This window comes from Trichinella spiralis (genome assembly GCF_000181795.1).
Source record: "Trichinella spiralis strain ISS 195 chromosome Unknown Scfld5, whole genome shotgun sequence".
Taxonomy (NCBI): Eukaryota; Metazoa; Nematoda; class Enoplea; order Trichinellida; family Trichinellidae; genus Trichinella; species Trichinella spiralis.
Genome location: NW_003526944.1, coordinates 2,049,901 through 2,067,234, shown reverse-complemented (window position 1 = coordinate 2,067,234; position 17,334 = coordinate 2,049,901). Strand labels below are relative to the sequence as shown.

General features: G+C 36.0%; 4 protein-coding genes across 4 annotated transcripts; 2 read left to right on the top strand and 2 right to left on the bottom strand.

Moving 5' to 3' along the window:
• Positions 1-361: 361 nt before the first annotated feature.
• Tsp_04121 (hypothetical protein) lies at positions 362-1,708 on the bottom strand. Its single transcript, XM_003374886.1, has 3 exons — positions 1,548-1,708; positions 879-912; positions 362-538 (listed from the first exon to the last, which is right to left on the bottom strand). Exons 1-3 carry the CDS (start codon positions 1,706-1,708, stop codon positions 362-364), a joined length of 372 nt encoding a protein of 123 aa, XP_003374934.1.
• Positions 1,709-2,137: 429 nt separating this feature from the next.
• Tsp_04120 (amiloride-sensitive sodium channel family protein) lies at positions 2,138-3,886 on the bottom strand. The gene is made up of 2 exons (XM_003374885.1): positions 3,370-3,886; positions 2,138-3,054 (listed from the first exon to the last, which is right to left on the bottom strand). Exons 1-2 carry the CDS (start codon positions 3,884-3,886, stop codon positions 2,138-2,140), a joined length of 1,434 nt encoding a protein of 477 aa, XP_003374933.1.
• Positions 3,887-7,652: 3,766 nt separating this feature from the next.
• Tsp_04119 (hypothetical protein) lies at positions 7,653-8,250 on the top strand. The gene is made up of 2 exons (XM_003374884.1): positions 7,653-7,723; positions 7,953-8,250. Exons 1-2 carry the CDS (start codon positions 7,653-7,655, stop codon positions 8,248-8,250), a joined length of 369 nt encoding a protein of 122 aa, XP_003374932.1.
• A 207-nt stretch (positions 8,251-8,457) lies between these two features.
• On the top strand, positions 8,458-16,997 carry Tsp_04118 (putative kunitz/Bovine pancreatic trypsin inhibitor domain protein). The gene is made up of 22 exons (XM_003374883.1): positions 8,458-8,518; positions 10,213-10,542; positions 10,613-10,924; positions 10,988-11,173; positions 11,243-11,561; positions 11,623-11,929; positions 12,394-12,544; positions 12,665-12,799; positions 12,858-12,954; positions 13,021-13,130; positions 13,186-13,377; positions 13,436-13,576; positions 13,899-14,522; positions 14,594-14,773; positions 14,835-15,092; positions 15,148-15,252; positions 15,398-15,493; positions 15,668-15,709; positions 15,779-15,919; positions 15,990-16,040; positions 16,529-16,669; positions 16,738-16,997. The coding sequence occupies exons 1-22, from the start codon at positions 8,458-8,460 to the stop codon at positions 16,995-16,997; spliced, it is 4,239 nt and encodes a 1,412-aa protein (XP_003374931.1).
• Positions 16,998-17,334: the final 337 nt, after the last annotated feature.

The following is a 17,334-nucleotide window of genomic DNA, read 5'->3' as shown; positions in this document are numbered from 1 at the left end:
GTATTATGCAACATCATCTATTGGTAAAACTACGATGATTCATGATGGTTTAAATGATTCGGTTTGAATTTGCTATTCGCAGTGGTTTGTTTGAAAAGGGAAAAAATTAAACATTTCAAATATACTTTAGCATTATGTAAACAGGGGAATCAGACGGGCTGAACAACTAATACGGCCCACTTCGTTTTCGGCGATGATTGCGTACAGGCCGTAATGGTGAAAAGTGATTTGAGGAATTGTCAGACGGCATGAGTCACTGGTGTTGCTTATGATGACATCCTCGAAATCAATTGGCTTGTTGTTGAAAAGCCAAACAACCTGTGAAAAACATCCAAGCATTGCATTGGAATATTTTTTTAATCTAGGCTAACACAGAATGTGAAGAAACCTTTGGTCGGGGCGTGCCGATCAACAGGCAGTCGAATGTTACGTGTCCACCAACGGCTACTTTGGCATCGTCGAAAACTTTCAGAAATTCTGGTTGCGTGAATCCGGCTCGTATATATTTCGGTATTTCATACGACAATTGGCGAACATCCTGAAAAAACAAATTACCTCTCGACTATGAAGGATATGACATTGTTGAACGTGTGGAAGAAGTTCATGTTACTTTTGTCGGTGGGCTTCGTTGATCGTTTCCAGAAGCAGGCAGCATAGTTGAGCTAGAGACGCTTGAATGCTTCAGCCGAAGCATTTACTTGCTTAGCGGAAATGCAAGAAGAGGCTAAGAACTGGTTGTGTCGATGTAGTATTCTTTGTATTTCCATTGAATGAACGCATCAATAGAGAGAAATAACAATCACCAATTGACCACTATTTATATATCGGCAACGGTTTCAACTTCAGGGATGTTTCGAAAAAAAATCGTTTCATCAAACCTGCACTCTGATTGGTGACGTTTGAATTTTTTTACTGAAAGATCTTGTTGTTTTCTGTTTTTTAGATCTTCCGTTTTGTGTCGTCATTTGTTCTATTGTTCTCAGCCCAAATCCAGATCGTTTGCAACCGAATCTTACCGCATCTTTTTTTCCAAGTACAGTTCAGCCTTTTTTCAAATATATAAATTCAATCTTCTATTTGTTGGAGGGAAAACGTTTTTTTCAATTGCATATCATATGCAAAGTATTATTATAAGATGCAGTTAGTAAAGTAGGTTTTTTGCTGGTATAATTTAAAAAGTATAACAAAGAGTAAAAGTACAAAGCGAAAAGTTGTAATTCTTCAAGTAGAACTTGATTTGCTATTGATAAATAGGAATGCCCGGCAGTGATAAGAGCGTTTGGAATTTTATTCAAATTTACGTTGATATTTTTGTTTATTTAGCCTGATTTGCTGTCCATTTCCACTGTAGTCGGTGCAAGTTAATGGTAAAATAATGATGGCTCCAGTAAGCGGTTCGTTGCAACATTATTCGGTAAGTACAATTTATTTACTTTTTTTCAAAAGCTATTTCTGATTTTTTTTTCTTTGACAATGTGTTGTTGATTTTCGTGAGAAATTTTCAAAATTGTTCTGCTTGTTTATACTGTTCTGCATATGAAACTCACTGGGGCTTGTAAGGAGAAAGGAAATGTTTATTGAAGTTGTAGTTGCATAGTTGTGCTTCACTGTGACGAAGCAGACAGATGAATTCCCTGTCCAAGCAGCGATTGCTTGGAAATGTTTCAGTTTGAGCTTTGTATATTTTGATAAATTGAATAATTTTCATAATTGCGAAAAGAAATAGTTCACATTTTGCATTCACATTTCAGTGAGCATTTAGCGCGCAGATACACCATATATATATTTTTTAATATGACTTTTTATCAAATTCAATAGACATATGTGGAAAAGTGAAAATTTTCTCTTCAGAAATCAAAAATATTTTATTCCATTAGAACATATCAGCAAATACAGTAGTATATACTGTAGTTTTTTGATATTTAAGTTCATGGTGAAGTTGAGTGTTGCACTGTTAGAAAATTATCATTTTATTTGTGCCGGTTAGCAGAGCGTTGTGATTTTAATATTTTGTATTTGTAAATACATTAAAGCACAATAATTAGTGATCGTTATTGATGGAAAGGTGAAGCAGTCGAGTTCTATCTAAACGGTGAAATAGCTTTTCAACCTGTATTGCCGCCTTTGCTGCTGTTTTTCAAGGCAGTGGTGATCCTTGCCCATCTCGACCAGCTTGAATGATTGTCGACCATGTTGACCACATGTTCCGTTTTTGGTCGACTACTCGACGAATTTTTCTCACACCAACAAATTTTTCGTACATGGAGACGAAAAAGATTAGCAACAGCATTATTGGTATTTGTATGAAAGTGATCAAATTGCCACCAATCCATAAACCTACTTGACCGCCAAAATCAGCAATCAGATTATCAATCTCCGTTGCCCACTCTTGCCCAACTTCAGTATATTCAAGACTGGTGTGCGCTATGTGCAAATAGACCAAGTTGTCCAACGAGATGTTGTATTTTTGCAGAAAGTTAAACGCCGGTTCGTGGAGTCCCATTGAGCTCGATTGTACATTATAATGCCAAATAGAGCATGACGTATGACATTTGTCACAGCAGCTTTCGTACAGAGTTTGGGTTTCGTTCGAATTGGTTACTTCGGGTAATACACAGTTTGTAATCTCTTCGGGTGAGCAAAAGTGCACGCTATCTCGAATGTCTGCCTTGACAAAACTGACATCTTGCAAAATGATACAATCACATTTGGTCAGTGTCAAGTTTTGGAAACAGTCCATTTGGCATGCGGCAACATTATATTCCAAATCTAGCACGGAAAAATGTTTTTCCTCTTCAGAAATGCACGGCTGGGCTTTGGGTCCTGTTTCTACATCCAGATACTCGTGGTACTCCGCGTACAAGCCCATTCTAGTGTAACTTTTTGTCGGAACGTTGATATAGTTGAAACTGTACGGATTGTAATCGTGGTGAATGCTGACAATCATGCCAGCCGTTTTAGGCATTAGTGATTTTTCTGTAGGATAGTTGTGATTTTGTGCATTCATCACTAGCACCAGTCCTTGACCAGGCACGTGTTGTTTTCTGTCGCCTACTGAAACGACGAAACATTTTCCCCAGTTGGGATTCAGAACTTCTGTAATAACGTCGTTGCAGTTCAACTGTCTCATCATCGTATCTCGGAAAACGCAATCTAAAAATACATCGTCTACACTGAAACTGTAACGCATGAAATCGTCGAACAATTTCGTCATATTCGATAGATCTGTGTTGTTGTTGTTATTGTTCTTGTTGTTGCTGTCCAATGTTGTTGCAGTGGTGGTATCTCGTTTTTGTTTCGACGGATGCCATTCTGGCGCAATATCCCAAAACTGAGGTGGAACGTGTTGATGAACTTGTCGCTTGGAACGTTCTTTGGTTGGTTTGTTGGGTCTGTTCGAATCTGTAAACAGTAATCGTTTCTTCATTGTGGCTGCAACTGCGGCCGCATTCGGGTATTCATCAATCGCGCTCTGACCAATTGATGATGTGAGACAAATTTCCACTTTAGGGAAATCTATAGCTCTTGTCGCCTTCACGGACCATTCAGTTACAATTGGACAATTGTAATAGTTATACAATATTTTATAAACTTCATAACACGAGCCAACGATAGCTAGTGCGATCAAAATTGCCCACAGCATTTTGCCATAAGTGGTGGTGGCGTTGGAAAATTCATGCAATCCGGAAAGATTTACATCCATAATGCTTTCGTCTATTTTCGACATTGCTCCAGTGCGATTCTCCAGGCTAGCCGCAGTACTGCGTCGTTTTCGACCCTTGTATTCGCTCAGCTCAGGAGCCGTGTTGCTCTTTGAAATGTTATGCTTGTTCTTGTTGTTCATATTGTCGTCGTCTAATTTTCGTGTGCCGTTCGCTTGTTGCATGTTTCTGTGGCACTTCAACTGAAAAATGCAAAACTGATATCAGAAAAAAATTCTTAACAGCAAAGTATTTCTTGCAGTTAATTTTTTTCAAATAGAAAAGTAATGTGTTTACTACTTAATCGATGATGATTAATCACACTAGTCGGTATTGAAATGTATTCTATTGGGAGACATCTATGCTTATATGCTTATCGCTTATCGTGGATAATTGTGAAAGAGTGTATAACTTAAGTTTCAATTTTTTTTTAATGACGGATAAAAAGAATACTTACGCTAATTGTTTGGTAAATGTTAAATGGTTTAAATGAAGCCGGAGCTTTTTGTTTTGTTACGAAATGAGAAAGGTATTTAAGAGTCAGTCTCTTGCGTTAGTGGAATTGTGAATAGATTGTTTTGCCTGGATCTGAATTTTTGGGCGTCAATCAAGCAAGATTCATAGTTTGATTGGGTGTTTCGTGACTACAGAATGCAAAATATACCCTGAAGACATTTTTGCTAACGGTGGCAGCGTTATCGATGTAAATGCATTTGACAGTTTTCTGTTGTAAACGACTTTGCGCCATTTAAAAAATCAAGTATTTCTGGCTTATTTCTGTCAGAGATGTGTTTTAGTTGATCTACTTGTGATTGACATCTACATTAGGAAATGGTTTTTTGTTGTTTATTAAGTATAGTGCGAACAGACTGTCAGCATCTGCAACAGTGCATATAGATATTTATTTATTTATTTATTTATTTACACATGGTTTTGATTACTAATTTTTGTTCGCTACAATATGAACAGTATTTTAGAATACGGAAATAGCATTGTTCCAATAAACAAACGCTTTACTTTACTAGTTCTTTGACATCTAAGTGCCTGCATCTATAACATTAGCAGTGTCAATTGTTAAATAGAATTAACAGCATCGCTGTGAGTCACAATGAATAGGAAGAATTGTGATGTTTCTTGCAGATGAGCAAGTTTTCTTTTGCATTCGCCCGATTTGAACAATTTGCACTTTTGTTGTGAACTGATACCCGGGAGCTGTGTTGTTACCGCAAGTTAGAGAATGGTTCTGTTTAATGCTTTCCAATTTTACAATTATATGTTACAACAGTTTTTATGAAAAATTAAATAACAATGTGTGGGTAGCAGTGGAGCAATCAATGGTGGTGGGCGTGTAGATATTTAAACTGACACAATATGAATTGTTGCATACTGTATGTTAATTAACCGGAAATGAATTTATGTTTTAATTAGTGCAACGTAAAGAAGTGAATGCATAGGGATGAAATTGTTTCACAAATTAAAAATGTTGCAATTCTTTTTCCAGTGTATTCGATTTGTCAGAAGAATGTGATTTTATTGTGATTTTGAAAACAAATGAGTTTGTCATGTCGAAGAATAATTTTTGAGCTGTTCTATAATTGAGATATTAGGATTAGGTGATTTTAATTAAGTTCTGTTTAGTTTGATTTATTTGTTTAAAATTTTTTGAATTTTAAACAAATCATTATCTACAAAATTATTGCAAGTAAATTATAACAGTAGTATAAGTTAAAGTTTAAAATACCGTAATGCAGATTTGTTTTTCTCATATTGTTAAATTTGCATGCTTAACATGGCAGAATGTACTTGATTGAATAGAACTACTTTTAATTACTTATTTTCCAAACAAGAACATTTTTATTCAAGGAATGTATGATTTTTATTGACTTCTTTTATAATTTGTGGACATTTGGGAGAACATCATATTTTATTCACTTTCTTGAACTAGTTCGATTCTTATTTGTAATGTGAAGTTGCGATTTTGTGCAATAAATTTAGTTTTATTTTTCGATAACACTTATACATTTTTATTGAAATAATTATTATTTGAAATCAACTGTTTACTGTCAATTAGTGAAACTTATCAAAAGCATGGTCATTTATAACTCTGTTATCTTGTAATGGTTTCGTCAACTTTTGATTGACATACTGTATTGTGGCCTTTAGTTTTTGGAAAAAAAATATTTTTTTACTTGATAAAAATTGTTTTGATTAAAAATTCTGTTTCATATTTGCATTAAATTATTCCAAATTTATATTGATATATTTCATTTGTAAAGAAATGTTTGTTTTATGAATTATCATTTCAAGGCTTATTTGAATACATGATTTTCAAGTAGAATTGTAGCATTTTTTGATTTATATTTTTTTCGAATTTTTATTTTAAATTACATTTCATTATTAAAATTTCTCATGTAACTTATAAGATCTGAATTTTGAATTTTATCTTTGTTTTTATATATTTAATATTTAACAAGTGAAATTTTTATGAAATAGAAGCGTTTTTAAAGAGTTTAATGAAAGGGCAGCTTATGTAATAAAATGAGAAAACAGAGAAACTTATCTTGTGCATGACCAATTTTGTACCTCATTACTGTAGTGTTCTATGTTGATTAATTGAAACTAAACACTACAAATATTGCATTTTTCAAGAGATCACTTGTTGTAAGATATTTAAATATACTTTGTGGTGTATTATTTAAAGGAACATTATTGGAGGATAACATAAATATGAATAAATATGTGAAAACAGCTTGAATACAATTACTCCTGTCGTATGTGTGTGTGTGCGTGTATTTGTTTTCATTGTTTCGTTGTTTTCAACAAATAGCAGCAGCATTAGCAGTTTCTGTGACAATGACCTCATCTTTGCGGAAATTGTATTTTTATGTTTATGAATTGAAAAGAATGCTATTTCTGAAACTGTAAAATGAATCGATGTCTTGCGTATGAAAAGTGAAAGTGAATCATGGTTTCAATAGTGCTAAATTGATTAACCAAAAATATAATTTAATTTTCTCAAGTTATATACAACTAGCTGTATAATATTTTTGAAAACATTTGCGCATTTTCCATTTTCAAGAAATTTGTAAAACTTAGCATACATTAATCAACCGTCAAACAATGTGATAAATTTTTCCTTCTTGAAAGTGATCACGTTTTTCATTTGAAATTAGTTCCAATTTTTAATTTTTACTTTTTTTGCATTATTTTTTGCTATTTTTTATTTTACACTTGTGAAATTTTTATTATTGAATTTATTTTTTATGAATAATAATATGTTATTTCAATTGTGCGAGGTTGAACTATTGCAGAATGACTGATATTTGTTATAAATTTGTACGACATCAATGATTGTTTGGTCATTCAACTTTTAAAAATTTCTCTTGTCATTCATTGTAATTTTTGTTATTTTTTTTCAACATGAAAAGTCATTTTCCTCAGCATAAGATTTTCGACTGCAAATTTTGCTGCGCATAAAGAAATACAACGATCACTACTCATCATATTGTTCCATCAGTATTGGGATTTTTATTTAAAATGAGGGGTTTTCCAGCAATGAAGATGAATCTTTTGAATTATTATTATTTCAGTTAATAAAATTGTTGTTCATTGGTAAATTATAAAATAAAAAAGTACATTCTATTATTTCTTTTTCATGTTTCCAATCTTCTTGTTTATTCTGTTATGAATTTATGTATTTGAAAAAAATTTTCCCATGACGAAAGTTGTGTTAAGTGAAAATCGACAAATAAAAATTCACTCATCAATCAACTGCATATCAGTTATCGTGAAAATGAGCTATGGTTGTTCGAGATTAAAGTGTCACCTTTTCATATGTGCATCAATCTTTCAATTGATGATGTTCATTAAATAAACCGGAAGATTGTTCATTTTCGCTTAAAAAGGGAAAGTTGGGAATTTCAGTTTTTTCATAAAAAATTGTTATCATTTATGCAGTGTTCTGATGACAGCCATGATGTGAAAGTGATGCCAACTACAACGTGCTATGATGTTTCGTTGTTGTTTTTATTTGCGTATACACAAGCGTGTGGAAAATCTGCATCTTTTTCAAGCACGATGAACTTTTGCTTTAATTTTGATTATTATGGTAATGTGAAAAAAAACAAATGTAGATTTTGTGAATGAATTTTTAAAAACGATTTTCGTGGTGAAACGTCTCTGCTTTTGCATTTCGAGAGTCATTGGCCGACCGCAGAGCGTCGACATTTTGCTTGTTAAGTTTTGTTTTAGCATTTTTGGGAAGAAGAAAAACAGTCGACCTTGTGCTGTTGATCATTTGTTTGCAAGGAAATGGGTTACAGGTTCGGCTGTGATGCAACAGAATATGGCCATTGACTCTGGACATACGGGGGCGGAGACGGTCTGTCGGAATCGGTGTCAGTCGCCACAGAGATTCAGCTCTGCAGGTTGTGACATGCAGAATCCCCTGCGTGACATCCGACGTCGAAACTCTGCCCTGATGGGACAAAGGTCGGCGAACTGCGTCGAACGATGCTCGAAAGCTGATTGGCTGTTTGCAGTTGGCTAGCGACATAAGGTAAAGCGCCACCCGCTTGTTGGGTTGTTTCACAACAGCGAACAGGCGGACAAGTCAGCGCGGCTTCTTCTTCCTCACCGGATCGCACCGCCATCATTCCTAGTTGTCTTTTCCTTGGTTGCTGGTTGTTCTTTTCTATACAATAATATATATATATCTGCTTTGGGTTCAGATTCATCATTTTGTTGTGTTGTCGTCATGTACGGCATATTTTTGTTAACTTCGGTTACTTGCCTCAACTTGTTACTTATTTCTTCAAGTAAGCAAAAACTTTTTAACATTTTTTCACTTATTTGAATTTCAGAGTATATATATATATATATATATACATGTATCTATGTACACGCAGTATCTGTTCATCTATATTGGTACAGCGGTTATGCTAAAGCATTTAGAATTTAAGTTTTTTAAGACTTTTTTCACTTTATAAGCTTACTTATGAGAAAATTAGGTTATTACATCATACATGTGAGCAGTTGAATTAGCGAAGACATGGAAAAACAGTATATATTTTGTATTTTTCTGAACGGGTTGTTTATGTGGAGTAGAATATTTTGAAAGAAGTACTACAAAAGAGCAGGAATAGGACAAACAACAATCATCTTGTGTTTATCAGCTATGCTGACAACAATGAGGAATGTTCTGTTTACGAAAAATTAATTTTGCTGTAATGGAAACTCGTAAATTATTGTGAATAATTTATTTATCATCTTCAATAAAGGCAGATGTTGCCTGTGTGGTTGGTCATTTTACAAGCATGTAGCCGAATTGAGTCACGATCAATTGAATTGAATGCATTTCGGTCAGTTTGATAAGGCAGACAGGCATTCGAAACGGAAGTCCAGCTGGTCAACTGCGACGGACACGAACCAATTTTCAATAGGGTCGCAGTATTAGAAGCTGGACATTTCCTGTGTATGAGACGATTGAGCAGAATTCGCTTTTGATCACCGCATTGAGTATTTATTTATTGCGGTGAACATTTGAAATTATGCATAATTGTTTATTTTCAAAATCAATTCAAGGCAAGTTTTTGCATAAGCGTTCGTGGATTCAAGGACACAGCTGAAGGGGTCGGTGCTGCGGTGATTGTAACTCAGGATGCTTGTTGCACTCCGACCGGCCTTCACCTGCGTATTGTGTAGTTTTGTCCTCAACGATCCATCCTCGCATGGGGGTTTTCGTATAATCTTTGATCTCGATTCAACCGATTATTGTCAGTAATAATATAATCAACTATTGAAAATTTGCAACCACTCTCCATTTTTAGTTCTTTTGTCTATTTCAAGTGGTCTTTCAGAAGTGTTCTTCTGAGCTATCTTTATCAAAGAACAAAGACACCACACTTGTCATATATGATCTGTGAAATGTAAATGTAAATGGAATTATGAAGAATAATTGTATTGTGTATTCACAGTTCATTGTCGAAATATTGTAAAATTTGAACTCTGACTGAAATATAAACAACTTGCATCTTTCGCATCATTCATTTATTTCTCGATAATGTGAACTGCATGTGCATGCAATAAAGAAATTGGTGTGTAGAATTAAGTTAAATTTTCCAAAATTACCATTTCATTTGAATATTACGTCTTTCAATTTGTACCAAAAATTATTGTTGCTGTTAATTTGCTAGAGGTAGCACTTTTCCTCTTCTTGGTCACACCAGGCACTGCTTGTTCAGCACTTGCAGTTTTACTGGAGCACGTTTAGAAATTTACGCAAAATACAATAGGAGAGAAGTTAGATGATCATTCAACATTAGAAATGTAATGACAAAGTTGAATGGCAATGTGAAGCTGACATACGCAGCGCGCAGTAGTCTACTGTGCTCAGTTTGCACTATTTTTGGAAGCTAATTGATTCACGACAGAGCAATAAGAAGAATAATTTAATGAAATAACAAATATATAAAATTATAAATATGATTAAGTATTTCTTTTCTGAATTCAGGTAAAGAAATTGATCCATGTGAACGGCAACCGTTTCAAGCTACTTGTGGCTCTAATACCGGTCGGACAATTGGCCGTTCACAATTTGTATTGCGATTTTATCGTCGTGGAGATGAATGCGTCTCATATCCGTATGCTCTGTGCAAAGGTATCAGTGGTCAGCCAGAGTTGTTCAAACGCAAGCAAGACTGTGAACAAGCCTGTATTGCCGGTGGTGGTCCATCGCCCGACTCTGGCCATACAGAACGACCGAAAAAACTTACATCGGCTAATGTTTTCCACCAGATGACCACAAGCCCTCGTGTTGAAGAAAAATCAATTGATTCTTCTGGTAAAGTAAAATTTTTGTAAAGCGGTGTAAATTGATTTGTTTGTTAATTGATCTTGTTTGGCTTTTTTAGAGCAAAATGTCAAGCCTTCTATTCGTTCATTGACTAGTAAGTGTTTTGATTTTGATAGTTGTAGTTTTATTTACGAATTAATTTATTTTCAAGAATGCCAGCAACAGCGGCAGTTAGCCCTAAAGGAGAATCAAGCGAATACAGACCATGTGAATATTCAAACTGGTGTTATTTACAGCTGCACAGCTGATGGAGCTTTCGAAGAGATTCAGTGTCATGAACATTCTCAAATTTGTTGGTGTGTTGATAAAGATGGAGTAGAAATTGCTGGAACGAGAAAACAAGCCAACGAAGGACGACCTGACTGCAGGCGTAAATAATCTTTTTTGATGAAAAGCAAAATTTTAATTTTACCAAGCATCGTTTTTTTTGTAGAAAAACCAATCGAATTGCAACAAAACAAACCATCAGGACCAATCTGTGGTCCCGGTATTTCACCCCTGCTCGAACAGTCTGGTCAAATTTACAACTGTTTTGGCCGAGCCTGCCCGAAAGGTTACAAATGTATGATGGGACCAACAATGGCAGCATGTTGTCCAGCAAGCAGTGCAGATGACAATCGTATGCAGTTGTTTATAAATTTGTATTTGGTTTAATAATAATTTTATTAATTGAAAAAAATGTTTTCAGAATCTGCTAGCAACTTAGTACAGTCAACTGCGAAGAGTTGCACTTTACCTAAAGATCGTGGAACATGCAACAAATTTGAACTTCGCTTTTACTACAGCACAGAATTCAAAGAATGCAAGTACTTTTTTTACGGTGGTTGCGGAGGCAATGAAAACAATTTCAAAGACTTGGCCGAATGTGAAAAAACTTGTGGAAAGTCGTCTGCTTCTTCAGAAAATGTCAAACCAACTACTACTTCACATCAGAGCACTTTACCAGATATCAATCGATGTCTTCATCCAAAAGATTCTGGTCCTTGCAATGGACGTTTCATAAGATGGTATGCAAACTTGTACTCTTGACATTCAGTTTGATCAGACATCGAAAGCTCTATGAATTAGGTATTGGAATGAGGAAAGAAAATTATGCGAAGTTTTCCATTATGGTGGTTGCAAAGGAAGTGGAAACAATTTTGGAAGCAGGGAAGAATGTTTGAAAGAATGCTGTAATTCGAGCGAAAATTCTCAGCGAAACAAAACCCCTATTTTTAATCTTTTACATCTGTGTTTAGCTCCTGACAATCAGAAGAAAACGAAAGTCACGGTTGTGCAACCAGCCACTGTTGAACCGATTCCATTTAGCGTTCGGCCTCAACCTGCAAGCCATGCTACACCTCGAGTGGAAACTGTTACAGTTCGTCCTCAACAGGTTTCAAGCCCCGCCAAATCTCCCGATGAAAATGTTCAGAAAATGGAAAATAGTATATGATAGAATTTGTAAAAAAATATTAAATAATATTTTGCGTCTTGTTTTTTTGTTATTTAGCAGTGGAAGTGGAATGCAAAACGAAGTCATGCGCTCCTGAATGTTTGGCAATCACGAATGGCCGCGGTTGCGTGGAATGCATGTGTCCAGATTTAACCGCTTTACAAGTAACCAAACCTAGAACGCCACCACATACGACAACTCCGACATTCCACCCCACTTCTGCTCCGAAAGTCCATGAAAAAATTGATGAAATTCCTCTGCAACCAATATCCTCTTCCACTAAGCCCGTTGCAAAACAACCTGTGAAAAATGAAACCGTAGACAAGTGTTTACTTCCATTAGTATGCCAGAAATATATCATGTGTGTGAGATTTTTTAATGAAATTATATTTCTTTTATTTTAGGACAAAGGCCCTTGCACCGGTCCTGTACAACCTAGATGGGGCTTCAGCTCTGAAACTGGACGTTGTGAAAAATTCGACTATACTGGGTGCGGTGGAAATATGAATCACTTTTATTCGTTGAAAGAGTGCAATATACATTGCAAAGCATTCCGTAAGTTGATTACGTATATATGTGTGCATTTATATATTAGACATATGTATACATTCTTTGATAGACTGATAATTTGTTTCCGATTTTTCTTTGATTGTTTTAATTTTTATAATTTTGCAGTTGTTACTCATCCACCTGGTGTGCACAAGTCAGATGATGTCAGCATAAAACCACATTCAACTACAACTGCAGAAACTGAAAAAGTTACAACATCACAGGCATCATCTATTCCAACGCTGACTACTGTAAAGCCAGGTAATTGACATGTTGCGCAGATGTTGATGAATTTTTTGACGGAATTAATTTTTTACAGCAGTAATGGTTGAACAAATGAAAATTGCCGAAGATGTCGATCCTGTTTGCTCATTACCAAGAGATTCAGGTCCATGCATGGATTTTATGATGAAATGGTTAGTTGGATTGTTTTTCTCGTGTTTTCTTGTTGTTTATTTTTAAGCGAATATTTTTGCGTGTAGGTTTTACAATGCAGTGACTGGCAAATGTGAACAGTTTCAGTACGGATCTTGCGGGGGAAATAGCAACAATTTTGATACAGAAGACATGTGCAAGCTTCGTTGCGTCTCTGGTGAGAAAATTTTCTCTCTTTTCTTTAGCTTTCATTATGAATGACATGAATTTAGGTGCTCACGCTCTTGGGGTAGAAATTCCAGCTGCTTGCAGCGAAGAGAAAGATCCTGGCCCGTGCTTTGGGTACATTGTACGCTTTTATTACAATCCAAGAAACATGCGCTGTGAAGTTTTCGTTTACGGAGGCTGCGGCGGTAATTCGAACAACTTTGAAACCAAAGAAGCATGCAACCAAATTTGTCCAGGTTTGCTGAGAAGAAAAAATTTATTTTTCAACTCTACAATCGGTTGATTTCTGTATAGTTTATGAAAAAGTTTGGCGAAACACTGCATCTGAACAAGCACAGTTTACTGAACCATCTCTTCCCATCTCAACGAAAACTCTTCCGGATGCGACAGATTCTGAATCATCTATTTTAACTACCACTCACGAGACTAATAATGGTAATTTTTTTTGTATTTCTTTACTTTTCATGATTCTCACGTTGCTTATAATTTTCACAGACGTTGAAACAAAAATGAGCGAGATGCCGACTTTCTTCACAGACCCTGGAAATACCGTATCTCCAAGTAAAATAAGTAGGAATTGTTTTAAAATGAAGAGGGTTTTAAATTTTCAAATGGATCTTCTTTTAAGTGATTCATCGTGAACCTTCTGTTTATCAAACACCTGGTGCGGTGATGCCTAGCGGTGTGGTCGAAAACAATTATCAGACGACTGTTATGAATATGATCGGCGCACCGACCATACCGAATTATGTTCCAGAACCATACGAAGCATCCGCAGCTGCGGACGGATACAACAATGTCCCGTCAATGCCAGATTACTCAATTGGCAGTGCGCAAGCAGAAACTCCGACCTGTCCAAATGGTTTGCCCGTTAGATTAGGTGCCGATGGTCAGCCAGTGCTTTGTTTACCTGGCAAAACTCAATGTCCACCGTCATCAGGATGTTATTTTAATGGAATCGACTTTTTCTGTTGCCCTGAAGAAGAGCCGCAGTCGTTCAACTTTTACTTGACAGCACCTCCACCACAAACTTTACAACCGAATTCTGTTGACGACACTGCAGATGGATATCCGTTGCGGCGTGTGACGAGGGGTGTGGAAATGACGAATGCTGTGAAGCGATCTGCAGATGATATGCATCCAGAAGAAGTAGGCATGAACATGTTGCCAAATTTGCCTCTGGTGTCACCGCTGAGAGCTCCGTCTCTGGGAATGCCGTACGACCAACAACAAGCAGTGCCTATACCATCCGGAAATGAGGCGTACGCAAAATCCCAAGCACGACCCAAGGAATTGGTCAACGGAATCTTTGGACCCAACTCAGACTATCATCCAGTGGTTCCTCAACCGCCTACGCTGAGCGCGGGCGTGTTCAGTTCAGGTGAGGCGTTTGATGATTTGTTCTTCAGTTCATCTTTTCTCAATAACTAATAGCAGTGAAATTGTTTTTAGCCGGGAAACGATCACCATATTGTGATGAACCGAAAAATCCAGGACCGTGCAAAGGTTCTCATCTTCGATTTTATTACGACAAAGCAACTGACGATTGTCGTCTGTTTTATTATGGCGGATGCCAAGGGAATCGAAACAATTTTGGCACGATTGATCTCTGTCGTCAAGAATGCGTATTAAGTAATAAAATGTTCGAGATATTTTTCTTTCACCTGTAATCTGTTTGTTCACTTTTTTCCAGGAGCCAAATACACCGCTTGTCCTGGTGGATTGTTGCCACTCGGAGGCAAAATCAGCCCGGTTACTTGCGGTGCCAGTGCCGGCGGTATCGAGTGCCCGGAAGATTACGTTTGTCATAAAGGCTTTTTCCATATCTGTTGTCCAAAATATGTGGAAAATCGAGATTTGCCTGCTGGCGCACCTGGCCATTTACCTGATCCGCCAAAAATGGCGCCAATGCCTGAAGAAGTCGAAAAATCGAAAGATATCCTTGCTGAAGGTGAATGAATATATTATCGACGAAGAAAATGAATGAATTTGTTTTTATTGTTTAGCAAATAGGCGTGGATTTGGTGTTCAAAAATCAGACCTACGTATTGTAGCTAACGCAACAACCGTACAACAAGTTCAGCAGCAGTCGCAGCAGCTGCAAGATCGAGGTACTTAAGAACATTTTGATTTGGATTTGTAATGCATTTGCTGTCTCTAGTGGAAGATTTGCGTTAATTTTTTTTTCGTTTTAATTGTCCACATCTCAAATTTGAAATAGTTGCTTATTGTTTGATTATTGTGCATTTTTTGCAGGTGGTCCACCTATGTATGCAATGATTCAGCCGCGAGCCACTAGCATTGACTCAGTTGCCAATGTTCACATGCAGAAATCACCCATTCAACACCAAAGTATGTAAACAAATTGATAAAAATATTTTTTATAAGAAAATTTTCCACTTTTAGTGCTTTTGAACGCTTCTTCTATGGCAAATCAGCAAGTTCCAATGATGCAAAGTAATAATTTCTATAATTTTGGTTTCTTTTAACAAGTGCTTTTTTGAAATAACAATTATAATTTTTCAGGATCACCGGTTATGAGCACAGCAATGCCGCAATCTAATTTTGGTAACGTTTACAATGATTTTATGTGGTTTGATATGAATTAATTATATTATTGTGCTTTATGCCTTTCAGCCGGACATGGACAGCAGATGATTCAACAGAACAGTAAGTTGTACGACTTTTCAGTTGAGAAATATTTGCATGTTGACAATGAAATTACAGATCTTCCACAAAATGCGGCAGTTCTTAACAATCCTTCTGTAGAGAAATCAAGTGAGAGTGGATTTTCGACGCACATATTAAAACGTACATGTTTGTGATATTTTAATTTTTTGTTTTCTAGTGTTTTCTGATATTTCACATGTGGAAAGCAGTTTAACCCCATCACCGCAAGGTAATGAATGCACTTATACTACGAATGAGAACAAATGGCTAAAATGGTATCGTACAAATTTTAGGCTTACCGACCACTCCTGTCCAAATGTCGCCAATTGCTCACCAATTTCGTACGTTTGTATGAATGTTTGATAATTTAATCTGCAATGCATTTTATTTTCTTCAGAAGGGAAATCGAACACTGTTGTTCAGTTTCAATCAAGCGTTCATTCAGCGAGTATGAATTTTGAATTTTATAACTAAAGAAATGCAGAGTTAATGTGTGAAAAAATTAGTTGTGATATAGATTGCAAAACGATTCCGATTTGATTGTTGGAAAACTATTGAATAATAATGTTGAATTTAAGATTTACCAGTGACACCAGTCTCTGAAAATGTTCAAACCATTCAGCCATCGTTACCTAATAATCATCAACCAGGTATACGAACAACGAATGACCAGTCTGCAGAAGTTGGTTTGATTTTTAAATGTAATTTTAATTTTAGAAGCACAGCCGGCTCTGATGTCATTTCCACAGGCTCCATCTAACGTTGCCGAATCACCCACGTTGTTTCAGTCTTCTCAGCAGCAAGTTCAACGAATGCCAGCATTTGGGAGTCAAATAAATGTGCCCCAAATGCCCATGGGTAAATTACTGTTACATCCATTCATGTATGTAAATAACTTTATCATTTTGCTTTGTATTTCTATTTAGAATTGGCCGTGAATGGAATTTCTCAGACCCCGAGACCACAACTTCAAACTCATACTTGCCATTTGCCACCAGATCAAGGCAGGCTTTGCAGCTCGTCAGAGCAGAGTCCAAAATCAACAGTGTTCTATTACTTCGATATTTCCAAGAACGACTGCATTTTATTACAGTATGCTGGTTGTGGTGGAAACGCGAATCGTTTCAGTTCACGAAATGACTGTTTCCGCCTCTGTCATCAAGGTCTGCCTCCGTTGCAGCCTTAAAAAGAGGCGTTGTTTCGTTTTTTGAAATTCATCAGGTCTGAAATGTTTTCACGGTTCTACCGCATCACTGTCACTATATCATGTCGACAAATGCATATGCTTTACATGACCCATTAGTTGTTTTGTTCCAATTGTTTGTCCGTCCTTTTCAAATTATCTATTTATACATACATATATTTGCATTTATTTACACGCATACACACATATATATATACATACATTTATTTGTATTTATATTTACATATATATATTTGTGTTTAAATATTTATATAAATTTTGTGATATATAAAAATAAATGAAATATAATATGTGTGATTTATTAATTTGGCATTGTTAT

Excerpts from the sequence above, each read along its gene's own strand:
- Tsp_04119 (XM_003374884.1), top strand. The coding sequence starts at position 7,653 with ATGCAGTGTTCTGATGACAGCCATGATGTGAAAGTGATGCCAACTACA. Across the intron at positions 7,724-7,952 it reads TGCTATGATGTTTCGTTGTT|CATTTTTGGGAAGAAGAAAA; the intron begins GTTTTTATTTGC and ends GTTTTGTTTTAG.
- Tsp_04121 (XM_003374886.1), bottom strand. The coding sequence starts at position 1,708 with ATGAAAATTATTCAATTTATCAAAATATACAAAGCTCAAACTGAAACA. Across the intron at positions 913-1,547 it reads CTTTCTCCTTACAAGCCCCA|TAAAAAAATTCAAACGTCAC; the intron begins GTGAGTTTCATA and ends AAGATCTTTCAG. Across the intron at positions 539-878 it reads CGTCACCAATCAGAGTGCAG|GATGTTCGCCAATTGTCGTA; the intron begins GTTTGATGAAAC and ends TTGTTTTTTCAG.
- Tsp_04118 (XM_003374883.1), top strand. The coding sequence starts at position 8,458 with ATGTACGGCATATTTTTGTTAACTTCGGTTACTTGCCTCAACTTGTTA. Across the intron at positions 11,930-12,393 it reads TTACAGTTCGTCCTCAACAG|GACAAAGGCCCTTGCACCGG; the intron begins GTTTCAAGCCCC and ends CTTTTATTTTAG. Across the intron at positions 14,523-14,593 it reads CGCGGGCGTGTTCAGTTCAG|CCGGGAAACGATCACCATAT; the intron begins GTGAGGCGTTTG and ends AATTGTTTTTAG.
- Tsp_04120 (XM_003374885.1), bottom strand. The coding sequence starts at position 3,886 with ATGCAACAAGCGAACGGCACACGAAAATTAGACGACGACAATATGAAC. Across the intron at positions 3,055-3,369 it reads CAACAAACCAACCAAAGAAC|TAGGCGACAGAAAACAACAC; the intron begins GTTCCAAGCGAC and ends TCGTCGTTTCAG.